Genomic DNA, 20531 nt, shown 5'->3' with positions numbered 1-20531 from the left:
TGTGTATGGAGGTCAGAGGACAACTTTGTGGAGTAAGTTACAACCCTCCACCTTTATATGGTTTCCAGGGATTAAACTCAAGTCATCAGGCTTAGCCACTCCCCACCCCACATCCATGTTGCTGGTCCAGAAGCTATCTAATAATCTAAAAGCTAAGTGAACTATATGATGCAAGCATGCAGACCAACTACAGGACATACACAACTGAAGGGGTGTCAAATAACATAAATTTGGCAGTCATTTACCAAATGAAAGTTCTACTTGTTTACAGAAATAAAAACACTAAAATTAGTATATTAATTTTCATAGCCATCAGTAAATGAATGCATAATACAAACTGTGGTATATCCATTCCCATAACTGTTCATGGAAAGGGAAAGGGAAAGGGAAAGGGAAAGGGAAAGGGAAAGGGAAAGGGAAAGGGAAAGGGAAAGGGAAAGGGAAAGGGAAAGGGAAAGGGAAAGGGAAAGGGAAAGGGAAAGGGAAAGAATGTTGTGCTTAAAACAACAGTATGAAGACAAAGGTTATTTATTGTTTCAGTTTCAAAAAAATGGAGGAAAGGCAAAATTATTCTCCTGTCGCAGCAGAGGTATGGCTGGCAGGTGGAGAAGCTGGTACATGGGAGCCCTGGCTGTAGGGCATGTGGGAGTCTTCTGCAGCACTGAAGGCCCTCTCACTTCACACACAGCATACTTCTCACATGCACACGAAGCCATGTGCTGTTTTACGGGTGTGCGTGAAAATGCTCTCTTTAAATGGGTGTATCTCCTGTCTAAAAATTCTATCTTAATAAATACATCCCCAAAGTTCAAATATTGGCACAATAATCCAAGTAAACAATCTCAAAGACTGTGCACCTCCAAGGTGTTTGTGAGCATTGTAATCATTCCTAGGTCTAAACACAGGTCAGCACTGGCTTCCCCTGTAACCTCGGCACTTGGGAAGAAGACAAGAGCACCATAAGCTTGAGGCCAGCCTGGGCTATATAGTAAAATCATGGTCCTTTTTTTTTAATTCAGTATTGGTATTTTCATTTTTCCCTTTGAAACAGGGTCTCCCTATTTACAGAAGTGTGAGGGGAGACCACATCTAGCAACAATCTTTTTTTATTATTATTAAACTCAGCTCAAAGAAAATTCTTGTGAAGCATGGGACTGAACTTCCAGTGTGGCTCCTCAGTGAAGACTCATCCTCAAGGGGTAGCATCATGAGTATACATGTTACTTTTCCTGGAGACCAGACATGGTCCACGCATATGAGCCGCTCCTGCCTTCACACTGCTCAGGGTAACAATACACACTCAAGAATCCTTGTTCAGAGTTTTCCACAGGGACTATCTTTTGACATAGATCCACCATGAAGACAGTCTGAACAGTCATCTTGGACCTTACACAACTGGTGACAGTCAAAGGACAACGGAGTGGTAAATGGAAACCAGTTCCAAATGTCTGCCTCCAAGTGTCTTGCTTATAAAACAGAAATTAGTTCTGCTCATGTCTAAGCTATTTATGTGTCTTAAACGAGCACTTGAGTGTGCTGCTGGAATAAATCATCTCTGACATGAGGACCTGAGTGACGGGCTCTTTATTTTAAACAACTAAAAGACTGTCAGTGAGACGCTTCCAGATTATACAGTTACACAGGTTTTTACCTTCCTCGCCATGAATCAAAACAATTAGCTATCCTAAATTTCCCCTTTCTAGATGGTTCCATTCAGAATAAAAGTCTAAGAGAAAAACATGATCGCCTATCTTTATGAAGCAATCTCAAGCTGCATCATTACTCCATTAATCTCTGATGAAACTTTCTTGAAAAGTAAACTGTATTATCTCTCCATTAATCTCAGGCAAATCTATATGCCCCAGTGATTTCTACCTTCATTCTTGCACTAAACGATGCGGTCTCCACTGTTAATTTTTAAGGGCTCAGAAAAGACAGCCACCAGTAAAGACTGAACTAGCTAGGAGGTACATCCCAGAAGCCCTGGCAGGACTGGGACAGGGAGAGACAGGCTTCACAGAGCTCAGTCCTGCCATGTGGCTTCCTCCCCTGAGGGAGAAATGGGGTAAGTAGACTGTGCACTCTGGCAAGCAGCTGCCTCAGCAGGCCATGATCACTTCTGTTCACAAGAGCTCATGCTGGGAAGAATGTGCAGCATGGGGGGGAAGCCTTGGAATACAGATTCCCACCTAGTGCAGGCCAGAGACTCGGGGAAGAAAAGGGACTTTGTAAAGATTAAACATTTTAAAAAGAAAACTAAAAAAAAAAAAAACCTATACACCTGCATAAAGATGTCCATAATCTCACTGGAAATTAAAAAAAAACTTAAAATATTAAAATACATTTGCTCAAAAAAGCAAAACATAAATTGAGAAGTTTCCAAGAAAGATAAGATAGAAAAATGGGAATTATGCATTTTCTGCAGATATTATATAAACTGATGTATGATCTTAAAGAGCTCGTGATTGTGTCTATCAAAATCTACTGTTACTGCAGAAAAAAATAAAAGTGTCTTAATGTCCCTCATAATTGGCAGTTAAGAAACAGCAGTACATCATCTTAGGAGAAAGGATGCTATTGTTAAACAAAAATAACAGAAAAGGAAAAGGTATGTCTAAATTTACACTCCTCCCCTTCTCTCACTCATACAGTGGAAAAGCATGTTAAAGGAAAAGGAAACAGCCATACCCCCCATCTCTAATTTTTAAAGCTATAAGCCATCCATCACCAGAAAAGCACACAGAAACTGGCCCAGGTTGAATCACAGCTGCATCTCTGTGCAGAAGACTAGGAAGCTGGGACTCTACCTACCAACTTGTGGAACACAACACAGTATGTATGCGTGGTGACAACCTAAGACTCAGAGTCAGAGTCACTCTGAGGAGAGTAGGAAGAGAGCATCAGGGAAGGGTTGAGGGTGCTCATGCTGAAAATGAGCAGTTGAATGCATGTTCCAGTTCACGTGTGACTTACAGACAATCTGACGGCCTGAGCAGGTGTACAGAGACATACAGGGCAGGGTCTGGAACAGTACAAATTGAACTCCTGGTTGGGCCTTCCTTAGGGAGAAGAGGGCCTTTATGGCTTATGTTAGCCACTTGCTTATTGCTTGAATCTGAGTAATTAAGCAATATTTTATTTAATCTATAAAAGAAATACTTTTCCACTAGAATTAGGATTATGAAAACCGTAACCACATGGAAAACACTGGTGAGCACAGCTGAGTAAGGAATGCTGCTATGTGCACTGTGGCTACAGTGCAGCAGGGACACACTTGACAGCACAGGGTGCTAGAGAAGCCTTAGCTAGTGGGGTGACTCCCAAGCACATCATTTTTTAGAGTTTCCATCTCCTGGAAGCTTCAGTTCGTGAAAGTATTTTATATTTCATCAGTACACCTCACTTGGACAGATGAAAGAGACATGGCAACTGCAGGAGAGCCTACTCTAGCTTCCAGGTGGCCAAGGGAAGTATCTGGCCACCTGGGAAGGCTGAATGAGTTCACAGCCAATCAACGAGGGATAGGATAGTACACACTGTGCCAGTAAGTGCACTTGAAACTACTAGAGAGACCCCACCATGCCACAAGCTTCTGCAGTGGGTATATACATCTCATGCTTAACTAAGACAAGGAGATGCCAAGTCACAGCACAGTAGGAGCACAGAAGGCTCCAAAGCACAAGGAGGCCAGGTGTATGCTGAAAAAGGAAGAAGGTAGGGGCTGGCAGGAGAGCAGGGAAGGAAGGAGGGAGCAGGCAAAACTGGCATGGCAAAATGATACTCCAAGTAACTATACAAAACTTGTACAATCAGAAAGCTAAATGCTAAACTAAGGCAACGAAGACTAGGATGCTAGGAGTGAAGATATAAAGGGATCAGAATGAGGAGTAAGTGGCCACATATGTAAATTGCTTGCAGTCTTTACCAACATGCACTTCTTCGACTGGGACCCCAAAGCCCAACTGTCTACTAAGGCATAAGAGAATGCAGGACAGACAGTCTATGTCATCCTACTATCAAAACCATCCCATAGCAGCTGCACAGAAGAAGACAGACTTGTTTTACCCAGCTAACCCCTGCTCACAGCAGAGGACTGGGTGCCCCAGGCTGACAGAAGACCATGGCTGTAAGCGTACCTACCCGCTACTTCCTTTCTTCCTGTCAGGACTTCTCTGTGCCCATTTCTGATAACTGAATTTCCCAAGTTCTTCCTCTGCCAAAACAATCAATGATTCACCACCACCCCCTCCTGCCCAAGGCTCTATGCATCCACCACCCATCTAGCATTCTCCTTTCCTCTTACTTCCCCCCCTGCCTTTTCTCTCACCTCATAAATCTTACGTTACAACACTCGCTCTCCTGAGTTGAGCTTGGGAACACAGGGTCGGTAAATGATTCCTACACCTGAGCTTAAAGCATCAGATGCTGCCAACCTCTTCTCCACAACTTGCATGCACAAGAATGCAAATGGCATAAAACCGCAATCTGTTTACCACTTGTCCCCTATGAGATTGCTTACCTCACCTGTCACTTCTACCTCCAAAAATATTACTTAAATCCATTCCCTTTTCTTCATTCTTGCTGGCCCTGCATTTTCTCATGCCTAGAATCTTCTTAAGAGCTGTGCCTGGGTTGGGGGTATAGTTCAGTAAGAGAGTGCCTACATAGCATGTGTGAGGTCCTAGATTTAATGCACATCACCACCATTAAATAAATGAATAAATAAATAGGAAGGACCTTTTCCCTCATCTTCTCTTTCTGCTTTCTCTTTAAAACCCAAGTATGGCCATGTTGTTGTGGTATCTCTAAACTGTTCACACTGTCTCCTGAAACACAGAATGTACTTAACACCTTACAAAGACCCAACCCTCATCTCTTAGTCCTGTCTGTCTGCCATCAAGTCCAAAGCAGATAGTAAATAAATTATCTCCAATGAGGACTAGAACTGCTGTTTTATAGCCAACTGGTATACTATTTATACATGTGTGTAGCTGACAAATTCATTCATCAAAACCATACAATATTATCATTGAGCTCAAACCTTTGCAAACAGCTAAATAAAGCTGCATCACAGAACACTATCACTCTAGTGGGCTATTTAAAATATTTCTATGCTCAGTGCCAATATTAAAATCTAAGGCATTTTTAAAAATAGATGTTAACATTTACCATTCAGTTTCCCACAACTTTCTGGAAATTGTCAAGTCAGCTCTTTTGGATCTTAACAGAGCAGTACACCTACCTTGTAAGAAGGGTTAATTCAGTTCCTTTAACATATAAACGCCTGTCTCAGTGAGTCCCACTCACTTCCGTGTGGACTGTAACTGGAGTTTACCACATCAACCACCAACACAAGTCATTTATCTTAATTACTTCATTAGAAAAATCTCCCAAATACAAGTAAACACTTCTACTTCAGATCAAATTTATGAAATTTATTGTAAAAGCCAGTTCATTAGCTTTCAAAGCTAAAGCATGGGTGCTCACAAGTATCTACAATGTAACTAAATGTTAAAGGATTCTGAAGACAAGACTCAAAAATAGTACCATGGGTCACAGTGGCAAAGCCCAGATTCAGCATCAGAGCACTAATACCAACAATTTATACTTTGAACACATATCTCAAGTAATTTACACAATGAATTGAGTCTCTCCACCACCATCACCACCACTCAGTGTGTGTATGTACATGCGTGCATGTGCACGCACACACATACTTGTGCACGCACATAGAGCCAAGCCTAATTTGGGGGTACAGAAGCTGGAACTCCAGTCACCAGGTGTGTACACAAGTGTCCTGGAAACCCAATACTGCTCTGTGTAGCTGGGTCTACTCTACAGAAACTAGCATACCTTGTTTAGAGAGCCTTAAACATTGGTTAAGAACCTGCAGTTCTGAACTGTATGTAAGATAAGTACAGTGTGTGGCTCTGTGCTCTGGCATAAATTCTAAATGATAAACTGCTCAGGTGTTACATGAATTTGAGTTTTTTAAAGTACTTCCATAGGCTAGCAAGATGGCTCCATGGGTAAAGTCAGTTACTGGCAAGTCTGACAACTTGAGTTCAATCTCCAGAAGCATGGTGGAAGGAGAGTACTGACTCCCAGCTCTGATTTCCACATACTCAACATGTGTGCACACACACAATAACGTGTGTTTATTTTAAAGTACCTACCCTTGTTTAGAGTAATTGTAACTAAATTTCCTTAAAGTATCAATTATTCTGGGATTCAATCACATTTCTATAGGACTTAAATTCTGTTTTAATATGAAAAATTCTTTCAAAAAAAGGAGAAACACACACACAACCAACTGTGTCACCTAAAACTGGGAAAATACGGTACTCTAACTCCTTGGGCTCAGGGCACACTCACAGTGAGACTGCCTCGCCTCCTCCACACTCCTTTCTTATACTCTCCCATCCATTATCTCTATGAGGCCCATTCGCAGTCACATCAGCAGCACTCTGCTAAATCACCAGATTACATCTCCACTTTTGTTGTCTCTGTTGCTCCTAATCTACAAAAGCAAATCTGCCACTGGGGAGCTTGCTCTTCCTACTCCCTCATGAGACCCAGGCTGACTCAGCCATCCATCCATCCATCCCCTTGGTTCACAAGGATACAGATTCCTCCATCACTTGTCACTAACCACTAAGCAGCCTGACAGCAAGCCTCACCTGCCACTCAAAGTTCATGACTGTCCTTAAAAACTATGATTACCTCAGCTCTTTATTTTCTTTCATGCCAGAGAAAACAAACCTCACTGTCTATCTAAAGCACATAAGCACACACTCAAGATTTCAATCCACACCCAGCAGCAGGGTCACTCTGTGAGAAGTAATGGTGATCCAGAAACTACTGTGTAAACTGTGCAGAATCTGAAGGAGGGTGGCTCAGAAGTCTCAGGAACTCTGATTTGTCTGTGGAAGAGAGCAGTCCTAGAAAGGCTTTTAAATACATATTCGATGTAACACCATTTAACACACTGCTTTTCCTCAATCCATTTCTCTTAATAGTTTCTATACTGTCCTGGATTATCTCCCATTCTCATTTCATGTCCCATCTGCTCGTTTAAGACTTCACGTCTGTCCAGCTTCTGAGATATGTCACTTTAGTCATTAGCACTTTGTACAATGCAGCTCTGTTTCCTTCAAGTTCGGAGCTGCATTATTTTAGAAAGCTGATGATTATTTTAACATCACCGGTTCTTAATCTAAACTGGCCTGCCCACACTTCAAATTTTCCACCTAATGAAAATTCCACCTCAGTAAGTTTCAGTGCTTTGTTTTAAAAGGAAGCCAAGAAGCAGGGCAATAAACTAGAGTGTTCTACATGCCACCTCAGCAAAGTCTCCAAGCAAACTCAAGAGCTGTGGCCTGTACCCCACAGAAGGCCTTTCTCACTCCTCAAGAACCCCAGTCTCTGCCCCACCCCTCCCTGGGCAACTTTAAAGCTCCCTCTGGTCTCCAGCTTCAGGGCATCACGTGGGGCCAGGGAGCTCCCTCCCTCCGGGCCTGACATACAGCAGCTCAAAATTAAATCCTACATGTAAGTCTTTTCCCCACACATCAGATCCTTAGCCCTTGGATAGGTGCAAGGTATATTTTAATCATTTCAGACGTACACTATTCCTATATGAAGTATACATGTCCCAAATTTCTCAAACACATCATACAAAAAAATTAACATTCCTAAATATTAGTTTATTGGCTATCCCATCCAATCTCACCCCCAAATCCCTTTCATTTCCTTGAGTCTCAGAAGTCCTCATTTATCACATAAAACAGCAAGCAAAAAGTCTGTCTCTCAGATGGTCTAAGGACAGAAGAGCTAAAAAGTAAAGAAACAAAAATCCTTTCTCCTAATAACATCACAGAACCTGCCAATGTTCTCAACATGTTAATGAGAGGGTGCCAGCAGGGAGAGCCGGCAGGGAGGGAGAGGGTGCCTGTGCCCTCCCTGCAGACTGTTCTTTATGCTGTGCACTGCTCCGTGGCCTCTCCACACTCTTCAAGCACCCTCCACCCATCAACAATCCTCTCCTGTGTGTGTGTGTCTCTCTCTCCTCTCTCTTCCCTCCCTCCCTCCCTCCCTCCCTCCCTCTCTCTCTCTCTCTCTCTCTCTCTGGCAGAGGTGGCCCAGACAGCAGGCTAAGGGAAAGTGCTGCCCACTGTGGGATCATACAAGAGACAAGAGGAAAGGCAGTGTTCTCTAACAGGAGGCATTAAGTACAGCACAAGGGAGAGGGCAGCCATGACTGCAACAGCCCCGGGGCAGGGAGGGCTGTCTGTGAAAACAAACCTACAAATGAACCCTGCCTGATATCTTAGACTATGGACCACACCTGCATGGTAATTTCAAGTTCTACAGTAAACCTATGGCACTCTTCACAGGCAGCATGACTACAGATCTGTGAGGTTCTTCCTCACAGAAACTAGGCAGCCCAGAGCAACTGGCATGCCAGGATAATGGTGAGTGGTGTTTAAAAGAACAATGTATTTATCAGATACTGTTTCTGGAGACCAATCTCAAAATGGTAACAGACTTGCTATTGATCAAAGGACACTATAAAACTGCCAAGGGAGTAACCATCAACTACCCAGGAAAAGTCAGTGTTCAAGTCCTAGTCTTTCGAGTTACAACTCTAGCTCTGAGCAGGTACAGAATCTTCCCCCAGTTTACATTCACACACAGAAGTCACACGTGAAAAGGAAGTTATATGCAAAAATGGATTTCAAGGCTCTTCTCTCAGTCACAGCTCACCTGTGAGGAAGACCCAAGGCCAACATGGGTGGGAACCATTCAATCTCCTGCTCTCTCACAGTCAAGGCAGAGGCTTGCCTCCCTAGTGCCTGCCTAAACACTAAAGCCTGCCTGTTGTGTGCTGGAAACCTCCAGGGCACTCCTGAAATCCCAGCATTCAGGCAGAAGCTGGAGAAGAACTCGTTATATAGTAACTTCCAGGCCTGTCAGGGAAGTGTTTATGAAAGAAAACACGTGAGATGTACTCAAGATGATTTTTTCACATACCCTGTCTTCCATATTTCCACTAAGTTCACAGGTTGTGTCAACCTGATTTGCTTAATTACTAGAAAAAAATTAAACTTGGCTCAAGCTTCCCTGCTCCAGTTCACTGCCCATTCTACTGGGCTCCTTACTGGGCTCATGAAAAGTGGCCTTGTAAGAAATGGCTGAACAAAAGCCCCTGCACAACCTGAAGAGTTAAAGTAAAGGACCCTGGGTCACGCCCAGACTTAGTTCCCCAAGGGTTACAAAACTACAGTTCAGCAAGCTTAGACAATCCAGGGATCACCCAGTCACTGTGCACTCAGCCTCACTAACAAAATTCAGATGACACAACAATCATCTACTAAGTTACTTTATGGTTTTGATTTTGGTTTTTTTAGGGTTTTGGTTTTTTGGGGGGTTTGATGGAAGTTTTTTGGGGGGCACACATTCGAGCACTCGTGGTGCAAATAAGCACACATACTGCAAATATTTACGTGTTTAAGACAGAGTCTCTCTATGCATCCTGGAATTCTATATTGACCAGGCCTCTCCCTCCTGAGTGGTAGGATTAAAGGCATGTGGCACCAGGTCCAACTCAAAACTCTTTAATAGCATACTTCCCATCAGAACCCAAGCAAGCACCAAAGACACCTTTGGGAATGAAGGGAATTGTTTAACAGCAAGGAATAAATGCCTAAAGTGCAGCAACAACACTAGATGATTTTGACAGGGTCACTGCCCTACATAAATTCATCTGCTTCTCAGAGGTGTATCAGGCATCTGAGCAACTAGTTCTGCCTGTGGGAAACAGGGAGAGCTTTAGATAAGACACGATACTGGTACAGTTTTTACAACTGAGTAAGCCTGGTGTGGGGCAACTATACCCCTAGCACTCCTGGGCAGAGGCAGGCGCAGGAAGTCTACCTAGAGCCCCACCCACCCACCCACCCCCCGGGAAGCTCCAGATACAGTGTAGCCTTGTCTCAAATAATCATCTTTATAATGTTTTATAAGCTGTTAGAGTGCCATTTTTAAAATTTTCCAACAGTATTATGAAAAAATCCTGTTCATAATTATCTATTTTATTTGAAACAAATGTTTTCTTAAATTTTAATTTTAAGATCAAATGTCCAAATAATGCAGTGATTTCATACAAATTAAGAATAAATCATAGCCACAAGAATCTAACAAAGATTTGTATTACACTTAAGTATGTGTGTGTGAGAGAGAGAGACAGAAAGAGAGAGACAGAGAGACAGAGAGAATACATGTACATGTGCACGCACCTGTCTCTGTGTGTCAGAGTACAACTTCTGGGAAGGAGTTGGTTTTCTCCTTCTACTATGTGAACTCTGGATGTGGAACCTAGAACAAGTACTTTTGCCAGGGTCTCTAATGAAGATTCAGTAGTCTTAGCACTCAAGGGACTTGGGCAATTCAAATACCTTGAGTCTGAGGTCTGCCTTGGTTCTCTTGAATTCCAGGCTAGCCTGGGCTACAAAATGAAACCCTGTCTCAAAAATAACAAAAAAGGAAGGAAAAAAAAAAAAGGGGGAAGGAGGAGGGGAAGGCAAGGAGAGAGAATATGAGTTATGAAAGAATGAATGATCTAAAAGTTCCTTATCTATCAAACTAAAGCTATAATTTACCTATACAAAATAATACCAAAGTGAAGTTTTAATATACTAACCAGGAAGTTCCTTTATCAGGAATGGAATTTCACTACCCTGGAAAAGGTACAAAATGCAGAAAGCTACATGCTTTACTGTGAAGTAATGCAAACATAGCTTTAAGAATATCTTACCACAATTCACCCAGAATGAGAAAATAAGCTTGCAGGGACACCAGGGAAGGAACACTTTCCTTGACAAAACTGATTTCTCCCTATTTTACTCTGGAAGGAAAGCAGTCATCTTATGCTTTTTAGACTAGAATCCAAATAGAATCTAAAAGACACTTCATTAGCTTCACGGAGACTTGTCCAGCAAACATCACCAAACATCACCAACACATACACACAGAGAGAGGCAGGGCTCCCTAGCCATCTAGGAAGGGGCAATCTCCTCCAAGGCTGCCTAATACAGAAACGTTCAATGGAGCAGAGAAAAACTCCCCCAAAGAAACAGACCATAGCATTTTAAGAAAACTTGACAACTATTTTCAATCAACTAAGCAAAGCTACAAAACTATGCTGATGTACACAAGTGCCTTTACTAAAAAACTGTGCAAGCATTCATATTTCATTCATGCAAATGAGTCCGATTTTACATTTCCTCATTTATGTTAACATTTACCAAGATTAATGGAATATCACCTCCCCTATGTAATGAAGTAAATTCTCTCAACAGAACAAAGCTAACATCTCCAAATCTTTCAAATAAACAATAGAGGCATATAGCATAAAATGGAATTATCTGAACCTGATCAGAAGAAAGCAATCCATCAATATGGTAAAGTCAGACATTCCAAGAACACTTACAAATGTTGAGTCTCTAATTCTAAAACTCTAAGCAAGTCCTAAGAGGCAAATGTCTGTCGACTTGTTTTATATTTTCTTGTTTTGGAGGGAGGGGGAAACTACTCCCATAGGCTGTCTAATTTACACTATCTAATTAACTCTCTTTTCAATGCACTGAATGTTACTTCTTTGCAACAACAAAATGATTTCTAAAACGACCAAACAGAGATTCTGGTAAACGACACCATACATGGTCTATCAGGCATGTTCGAAAGCAATGTGCCTTAATGGTCACTAACAGCAATGGTGGAGAGTCTGCTCTCTGTGCTTCTAATAAATAATTATAAAGTACCATTTATCAATCACACCTACTATCCAACCACATTCTAATTTTCATAAGTTTTGTGTACTCTCTCTCACTGGCTAGCCCCTGTGAAATAAACATATCAACCTCTCTCATAGGAATGCAAATCACTGCTTGTACCAGCTTAAATAACATTATCTTCTCTTGAAAAACAAGTCAAAAGCTTCAAAAATATCTAGTCTACCTCTGAATCAAACTTTGATAGCTGAATTAACTATTCATAAAAAACATTCAGATAATCTACAGCATGCCTGTGCACCCAGAGACAGAGTTCCATCTCAATTCTGTCTTTATTCATCTCAGAGTATAGAACTCTGAAAGTGTCTGATGAATACAATTAGCTCACAATTAACTAGGCTAAATTAGCTAGTGAACAAAAAAGATCAATTTTCCACACTAATTAATATAAGCCACAACTATAAGTCAATGATATTTAGAGAAATGCCTTGAGAGACTTTTTTTCAATATAAATCATCTAACATATTTATGACAAAATGACCAGAGCAGACCAAAGAAATGACAAGGTACAAAAGCGCCTGCATACACTCAACAAACACTTCCTGTCTTGAACACAACCCTGCCTGTTTGCTTCACAAAGAAAGAGGAATGGGCCCAACCTTCTTTCCCAGTGAGCATGTCAAAGCCTTTGGCACATACAGATCTCAGGTACATTATTTCTCTTTAAATTATGAACTCATCACACGTACAAATGGCTCTTTAAAACGGTCCAGTAAACTGCTACACTATGCCTTAAATTGCTGTCTATTATGTACTTAAAAATATTTACTAGCAATTGAAGGTTAATATGGCAACCATTACCGGGTAGCAATTATTGCCATTAAAAAAATATAAATACTAAAATGCCATGTGCCACTAACAACAAATGCTAAACAGAAAGCACATTGGCATATTATAAATATTTTCATTAAAGAAAATGAACCATCATGAGAAAGATGCTTTAAATGTATATTTATTTTAAATATTAAAACTGCAAACTAGGGTGAAAAAAAGCTGTGCCGTATTAGGGTACTCTGAAACCTTAGCAAATCTCCCTTTTTCCTCATTTCCATTTGACAGTTCTCCCTATTTATTTTCAAAGTTTTCAACACCTCACGTTTTCAACACTTACAACTACCTTCCTTCCTTTTCTTAAGGGGAAATAATTCTCATAAGACAAAAGGAAATTAGGTCTGCAACAATTTACCCTAAAAGCTTCAAATACAAAATGAATTGTCCTCAGTAGGAAGTTAAGTACTAATGTGTGTACTTGTGTTTTAATTCAGTACGAATTTGACACCATTACCCAATTATCTATAGTCAGGGATATTTTAAGAAACCAAACATGAATGTGGAACAAACATCTAAGAATAAAAAATGGCTCCCTTAAGTCCCAGTACTCAGCATACTTAAGTCTAGCCTAAAGGATACATAGTCACTTTCTCCACATTCTCTCAAAAGAAAAACGAAAAGATACACTGGGCATCTGGAAATTATGTCTTCCCTCAAGTGAGAGTTCACAGCCACAGGGTACACTGTTACATTTTCAAAAAAAAAAAAAAAGGAAGATTTAATACACTTAACTAAATTATAAGTGAATGAATTAAACAAAAGCCACCCCAAAACTTGATGGACAGCATGAAAAAAGTTTTATGTGACTAAGGTGCAGCAAGGCATGAATTTACTGCCACGGCTACAAATCTCACAGCAGTGAGAGTAAGAAACAGTACAGTGACCCACAGCATACACATCCAGTGACCTTCCACAGGTTAGGAAACTGGATGGAGTCAGAAAGGGTAGGAAACAGGACTCCAGGCAGTATCAGAAAACAAACCCAGCTAAAGACTAGAAACAAAAATCTTAAGGTGCCTGATTGCTCAACCAACTTTTGCTAAGCCATGGTGATGACCTCAGGATAACAGAAAGTGGTGGGTCACTGTTTCCACACAGTTCTACTCGGGCTTCCACTTCCATCTACGATAACATGAGCATGTGGCTACATTTCTAGAAGTAATAACTCTTCTCTGCTCAGAAACAAAACTGCAACAAAATGCCAAGTACCTAGAGTTCTTCAAACATACACATGACTTTGAAAAGGTGACGACTGCCAACCCTTTGGAATCAACTATGTTGTTTAGGCAATGTATTCTTAACATAATAGATTCCTGCTGTCTGTATATGATATTCAGGAAAAATTCTCAGTTTGGAATCAGAAGAAAAGACTGCAGTTTGATTTTTTTTCAAATAAATTTTAGGGCTGGAGAGATAACATGGGTTAAAAGCACTGGCTACTCTTTCAGAGGACCTGGGTTCAATTCCCAGCAACCACATGGCAGCTAACAACCATCTATAATTCCAATTCCAAAGAATCTGTCACCCTCACACAGACTGCATGCAGGCAAAACACCAATCAATGCACACAAAATAAAAATTAAGTCGTTTTGAACAATTAAACAGCATTTATCCATCCCCAGGTACCAGGAAATATAAACATTCTACATTTTTAAACCAATAAGCATGTCTGCATTTCAAAGGGGTTACCCAAAAAGTTAATTATACTTTAAATTATATTCAAAGTATATATCAAAGTATCTTTGATTTAAAAATATTTAGGAAAGAAATACCCAGAATGCATCCTTAGGCTGGTAAAAATCAAAGTCCGGAATCTTCAACAAGGAATTTCAAACATCTCACCTCTACACTATCATCTCCTTGAAGCGCAGAGAGATAAGGCATGGCCCCACAGCTCAACTGTGCATCAAGAGTGTTTCATTTGTCCACACAATTCATTGTCTGTAAATTAGCCACACGCACATAACCCATTATTAGTCAGCATGATGTATGGTAATTTGGGAGCTCTCCCAAACTAATATGGGTTGACGTGGTTATTTTAATTACCTGTAAGTATGTCAATGTGGTCACCCAGCCGCCAAACAAAACCATTTTAAATACCCCTTAATCAATACATCTGCTGATCTATGAAGGTCCCTGACTCTAATACTAAATGACAGACTGGGGAAAGGGAGGGGGGGCAAAAAGTAGCTTTATCCTCACATCAAAAGATCAAGGGGTAAATTACCACAGTAGTGAAGGGAAGAACCCCAACTTCTAACTGAATCTCAAAACTCAGTGTCTAGATAAAATTCTCGGTAAGAAGAAATCAGCCTGCTGTTACACTGTTACACGAGTGGAAGCAGGAATACTATGTCACTAGGTCTTTGTAGGCCACAATCATGCTTGATTTCTTTATCTGCATGAAAATAAAATGACACTTCCAAAGTGGGCAAGAATTAGTATTTCTCCACTGGTCTCTAAGGGAAGAAAAAGCATCTATGCCACCCATAATTAAATGTAACTAATTACAATTTCAACACTAAATTATTTGTCCAATGTAAACAAGGACTGAGAAAATAAAGCTCTTATCTACACCAGGGGTTACAGAAAATAATTTGCAATAAATGCATGCTCTCCAAAAGGCAGCGTCCCCCGGTATCCCCCCAAAAATATTGGGCACACAACTTAAAATAAGTTGAGTTTTTAAGGCTAAATTAAATAAGCCGTTCAACCAATTTTCCAATTATATTCTACGCTTGAAACATAATTGCCTTACATCTGTTTACAAATCTTTGCTCAATATTTAAACAAATTCGTACTCTCCCGGGCACATAGCTCCACATACAGCAACTCAGGCACAAAGCGCGGATTTAAAGACCACGCACTCCCATTATCAGTCTGAGCGCCAGGTTTAACAACGCGAATGTTTTCAGAGCTAGGTAATACGACCCAATAAAAAGCAAAGATGGCATTTACCACCAAATGTCACTGCCACCGCCAGGAAAGAGTTTCTGGAGCCCTATACATTTTTAATTTCGATGAATCGAGCCGCCGTCGTCGGGTGCCAGGCTTCCAGAAGAACAATTGACACCCTAAATGCTTCGAGATTAAGGCAGGCGATGCACTTCCAAAGCAAAAGTTGTCAATTATCAGCGAGGCGAAAGCGGGAGAGAGGAGAGGCAAAGGCAGATAAAAGCGATGTTATCAAACCGCCCAGCTTGTTGCTCTCCCCCCTCCTCTCTCTCTCTCTCTCTCTCTCTCTCTCTCTCTCTCTCTCTCTCTCTCTCTCTCTCTCTCGTGTGTGTGTGTGTGTGTGTGTGTGTGTGTGTGTGCGTGTGTTCTCCTTGTTAGGGCAGAGAAAACAGTTTTTAAAGGCAGCGGAGGAGAGCCGAGGAGCAGCAGCTTCCTCCAGCTTCCGTGGGCTCCGGCAATGGCTCTCCCGCTCTCCAGCATAGTAAGCCCCGAGAGGCGGGCGGCTGTCCGTGTTTACAACCGTGCGAGCTTCCGCTGCCAGAGTCCTTTCCCTGACACAATCGCCTTCCATCAACTGTTTTCGGGCGAAATCGCAGGTGTCATTGTGGAATTTAAAAAAGAAAATTCACAAGACAGACGCGCGGGAGAGCAGCCGATCCGATCGGGAGAGAGGACGAGCCTGCAGATCGCCGGCGCTGGCGGCTCCACAAGGCAGGGATTCTAAGCCTTCCACATTTCGGGAAGGAGGAAAAAAAAAAGAAAGAAAAGAAAGAAAAAAGAGGGGGAAGGGGAGGGGAAAGGGGTGTGAATGCCACGGAGGTGGGCGCTCCGAGCGCGCCCCGGCGTCCGCAGCGCCCCGACTTCCACACGCACGTCCACGCCGGGCGCCGCGCTCGCCGACGCCGCCAGGGCTCCGGGAGGAGAAAGTTGCGCGGCGGGGAGGTCGCGCCCCCCCACCCGGGCCCCCGCCCCGCCACTCACCAGCGAGAAGAGGTTGGAGTGACAATCCTCCAGGCTCGCCCCGTTCGCCACCCAGTTCGCCGCGGCGGTCATGGTCCTCCGCGAGCCCGGCCGCCAGAGCGGGGCATGTCGGAGCGGGCCGGGCCGGGCGGCGGCTCGCGGGCACCGGGGCGCGAGGCCCGCGCGGGAGGCCCGAGGGCGGCGGCGGCGGCGGCGGGGGGCGCGGCGCGGCAACGCCGCCCGCCTCTGTCGCGCAGGGCCGCCGCCTCCGCCTCCGCCTCGCCGCCTGGTCGGCCGCCTTGTTTATCTCCAGCCGGCGGGCGACTCGCCCTCGGCCGCGCCGGCGCGTGAGGCACGCGAGCCCCGCAGCCGCCCCGAGCCGCCGCCGCCGCCGCCGCCGCCGCGCGAGCCCGCGAAGGGGGGGGTGCGGACGAAGCCAGCGGGCGACCCCGGCAGCCGAGCGCCGTCCCCTCCTTCCTCTTCCTCCCCACCCCCCCCTCCTCCCCAGTCGGCCGCGCTTCTCCTCCCTCCCCGGGCTCGCTCGCTCTGACAGCAATGGCGGCCGCCGACCGCGGCTCGGCCCGCCATTGGCTGCGGCGCGTCACGTGACGGGCGCCGGCCGCGCGGGGGGCGGGGGAGGGGCCGCGGCGGCGGCGGCGGCTCGCGGGAGGCGCTGCTGAGCCGAGCGCGGCCCTCTCGGAGCGGGGACGGAGCGAGCGAGAGGGAGGGAGAGAGAGAAAGAGGTGCGGGCGGCCGTGGGACGGCGGGGCTGCGTGGACGCCCCGCCCTGGGCGCGGGCGCGCGTCTGTCTCCGGTCGAGGAGGCCGCGCGGCGCGGCCTCCCCTGGTAGCTGCTCCGGGCCTGGGGCGCGGCGTGGGCCGGGCTGGCCTGTCCGACCGTGCTGAGGAGTGTCCTCGAAATCTCACGCCCGCCGACCACCACTCACCGGGCGGAGGAGTGGGACTCGGAGACACAAAGGCAGCCAGACGCTTGCCCGAGGTCGCGGGATTCGAACCCTGGCACCACGAAGCCAGGGCTCGGGGTTCGCTGCCTGCGGAGCGCTGAGCTCCTAAACCGCACATGCTTCTGGAGCCTTTTGCGCCCGCTCCGCGTGCATGCAGGCATTCCTTGCATAATGTCCCCAGCGCTTTTGCTGTGTGCCACATTCACACTGAGCTGTGTGGGGAGCAGGCTCTTTCTCCTGCGCCAAGCATCCAGTAACCACTATTCCTCCTTCAGGGTTAAGGGAGAAGATACTAGACAGTATCTTCCAACCAACCCACCAGTTTTCGGCCCCAAAATACAGGGAGGGAGGAAGTTGGCTTGAAAAGAGGTAGGATTAGCGGGATGCGGTGGTGCACGCCTCTTAATCCGAGCACTCTGAGGCGGAGGCAGGCGGATCTCTGGGAGGTCCAGGCCAACCAGGTCTACACACTGTCTCAAAAAACAAAGGAAGAGTAAAACTCTGGAGAGACGGGTGGGAGTATAATAAAGGGGAGAGAAAGCTGACATAGGAATGGAGCTTTGAAAGTATCCCGAACCTTAAACCTTGGAACGAAGGTGGTTCATACACGTGCTACTTCACAGAATCCTCAGAACCGGACTTGGCTGAGCTAACTCAGAGGGGTGCAATGACATCCCCAAGGTCTTTGTTACTGAGTGACTCAACGCCATGAGTATCTGAATTCAGAAGGCTCTGGAAAAAGATGTGAAGAACTGGCTTTGCTATACCTAGCTGTGACTCTGCCCAGCGAAGTTTAACTCTGTCCCTCATTTCCTAATCTGTCGAGAGCAAATCCTAATTGCTGACCTGCTGACCTCAAGTCAAGGTCACGAATCTCTGTAAAGACGCTGTTGGGGGAGGCATTATAAGGAGGAAGCCAGACACTTGAGCCGAGCTCACGTGGTGTTACTGAGTTCTCAGCAGTACGTCCACACATGTTCATATAGACTGCAACCTAATAGCTGGTCATAGTGTAAGCAACTTTAGAAGGAAAAAGAAAAGAAGAGGTGAGGGGGTGCGGTCCTGGAGCAAAACCAAACAGAAACATAGCAAAAACACTTGGACAGTTTACAGATTAAGAATGCTAGCATTAAAAACAAAATACTTTAGTCCCAGCAGAGGGATCTCTGTGAGTTCAAGGTCATCCTGGTCTACAGAGTGAGTTCCAGGACAGCCAGGGCTACACAGAGAAAGACTGTCTTCAAAACAAAACCTCAACTTCATTTATTGCTAGGACTGGATATTTGAATCACACAATTTCATGCTGGAAGCCTATAAAGGACAGTTATGGAATTTGGACATGGTGATTAGCACAAGGATGGAATCCTTGTCTTGAGATTAGTTCCCTCAGAAGAGACTCAGGAGAAGTTGATTCTCCCCTCTGCCATAGGAAGACACTACCAGGACGGGACCATAACTGGCCTGAAATGGGTCAGTACCTTAGTGTTCTATTCTTGAAGGCATTCGGTCTACAGAAATCTAGTTAGTGCAAACAGTTCAAACTCAGGTATACCAGAAGAAAATCAGAAATTAAAACCATATGTACTGGCAACATTCTCAGGTTATACACACAGAGAAGGAAGCAGAGCCCTCAAGTACTAAGAGCAGGAATATAAAGTAGCATCGTAGCTTTGGATGTCCAGGCAAGAATTATCCACAGGGGCTAGAGAGATGGCTCAGTAGTTGAGAGCACTGGCTCCTCTCAAAGAGGACCTAGTTTCAGTTCTCAGCACCCATAACCATCTGAAACTCCTGTTCCAGGGGTTCCAAGCCCCTCTTCTACCCTCCCCTCTTCTACCCTCCATAGGTACCAGACACACACACATATATGCATATATATGGAGGCAAAACACACACATAAGATGAATTTGAAAAGAATTTGGGGGGGGGGTTTCAAGACAGGCTTCCTCTGTGTAGCTCTGGCTGTCCTGGAACTCTTCTGTAGACCAGGCTGGCCTCAGACTCACAGAGATGCCTCTGCCTCTGCCTCCCGAGTGCTGGGATTAAAGGCGTGCACCACCACTTCCTGGCTTTAAAGAATTTAATAAATAATAATAATTAAAAGAGCCATGGGCATTTACCAAGCATGCACTCTGACCCAGTAACCCTCCTTTGAGAAGTTCAGACTTGTATAGAGATGTATAAAGGCCTGGAATGTAAGTATTATAAGCTGCTGTGTTGTCTGTAGGGCAGACACTAGAAGCAGCCCCGTGTAGATCCATCAGGGAATAACTAACAAAATAATTTAATTCCATGAAGCCATTAAAAATAATGAGTTGGTGCTATGTGTTCTCAAAGAGAACGACCCGAGGACTTGCGGATTAACTGAGATAGCCCTGGAGGTTACCCTGACACTACCAGTAACATCAGCCACCTCTAGGGAGGAGAGTTGGGGGACTGGGGGCTGGGGTAGAGAGAGAAATTACTTTTCACTTTACCATCCCATAAGTAACAAACAGCAAAAGACAATCTATAAATAACATTGAAAACAGAACAATCAAACATCGTGAAAGTCAATTAAAAAGCAAAAGAAAGTGGAACACTCCCCTGACAGGAGCGAGCTGAAGCAGAAGTTTCCTGAGCTGGGGGTCAGCCTGGGCTACACTGTAAGACTCAAAAATATGAGGGGTGGGGAGAGACGAGAGAGGGGAAAAAAAAGAATGGGTTGGGGGGGGCAAATAAAAACAAAACCAAAAACAAGCAGGCCAAACTCAAAGAGATTTTCTTGTCTGTCAAATGTGAGGCCCCAGAAAGGAAGGGAAAACACTAAGAGTTCTGCCAGTGAGCATCCTGGCAACAGGTGTTCAGAATGAGAGGCCTGAGGAACTGGGTGCTATTCTGGACTACAAGGCAGAGCAGCCTGTTTCCTTGGGCAAGCCGCTCAACCCCTCTGTGCCTCAGTTTCCTGTCATTTGGGCTCAGCAGTGGGG

At 44.4% G+C, this 20531-nt stretch overlaps 1 protein-coding gene across 3 annotated transcripts in view; it reads right to left on the bottom strand.

Moving 5' to 3' along the window:
• The window catches only part of Med13l (mediator complex subunit 13L), a 201191-nt gene extending 184411 nt beyond the window's left edge, over window positions 1-16780 (bottom strand). For all 3 annotated transcript variants that reach the window (XM_013119770.3, XM_005078999.4, XM_013119771.3), the window contains exon 1: window positions 16620-16780. In XM_013119770.3, coding sequence (XP_012975224.1) covers window positions 16620-16691 — 72 coding nt within the window. In that variant the 5' untranslated portion in view covers window positions 16692-16780. The remainder of the gene's footprint in view (window positions 1-16619) is intronic.
• Window positions 16781-20531: the final 3751 nt, after the last annotated feature.

This window comes from Mesocricetus auratus, unplaced genomic scaffold, assembly GCF_017639785.1.
Source record: "Mesocricetus auratus isolate SY011 unplaced genomic scaffold, BCM_Maur_2.0 Super-Scaffold_100025, whole genome shotgun sequence".
Classification (NCBI taxonomy): Eukaryota; Metazoa; Chordata; class Mammalia; order Rodentia; family Cricetidae; genus Mesocricetus; species Mesocricetus auratus.
This window is presented reverse-complemented; position numbering and strand designations above follow the sequence as displayed.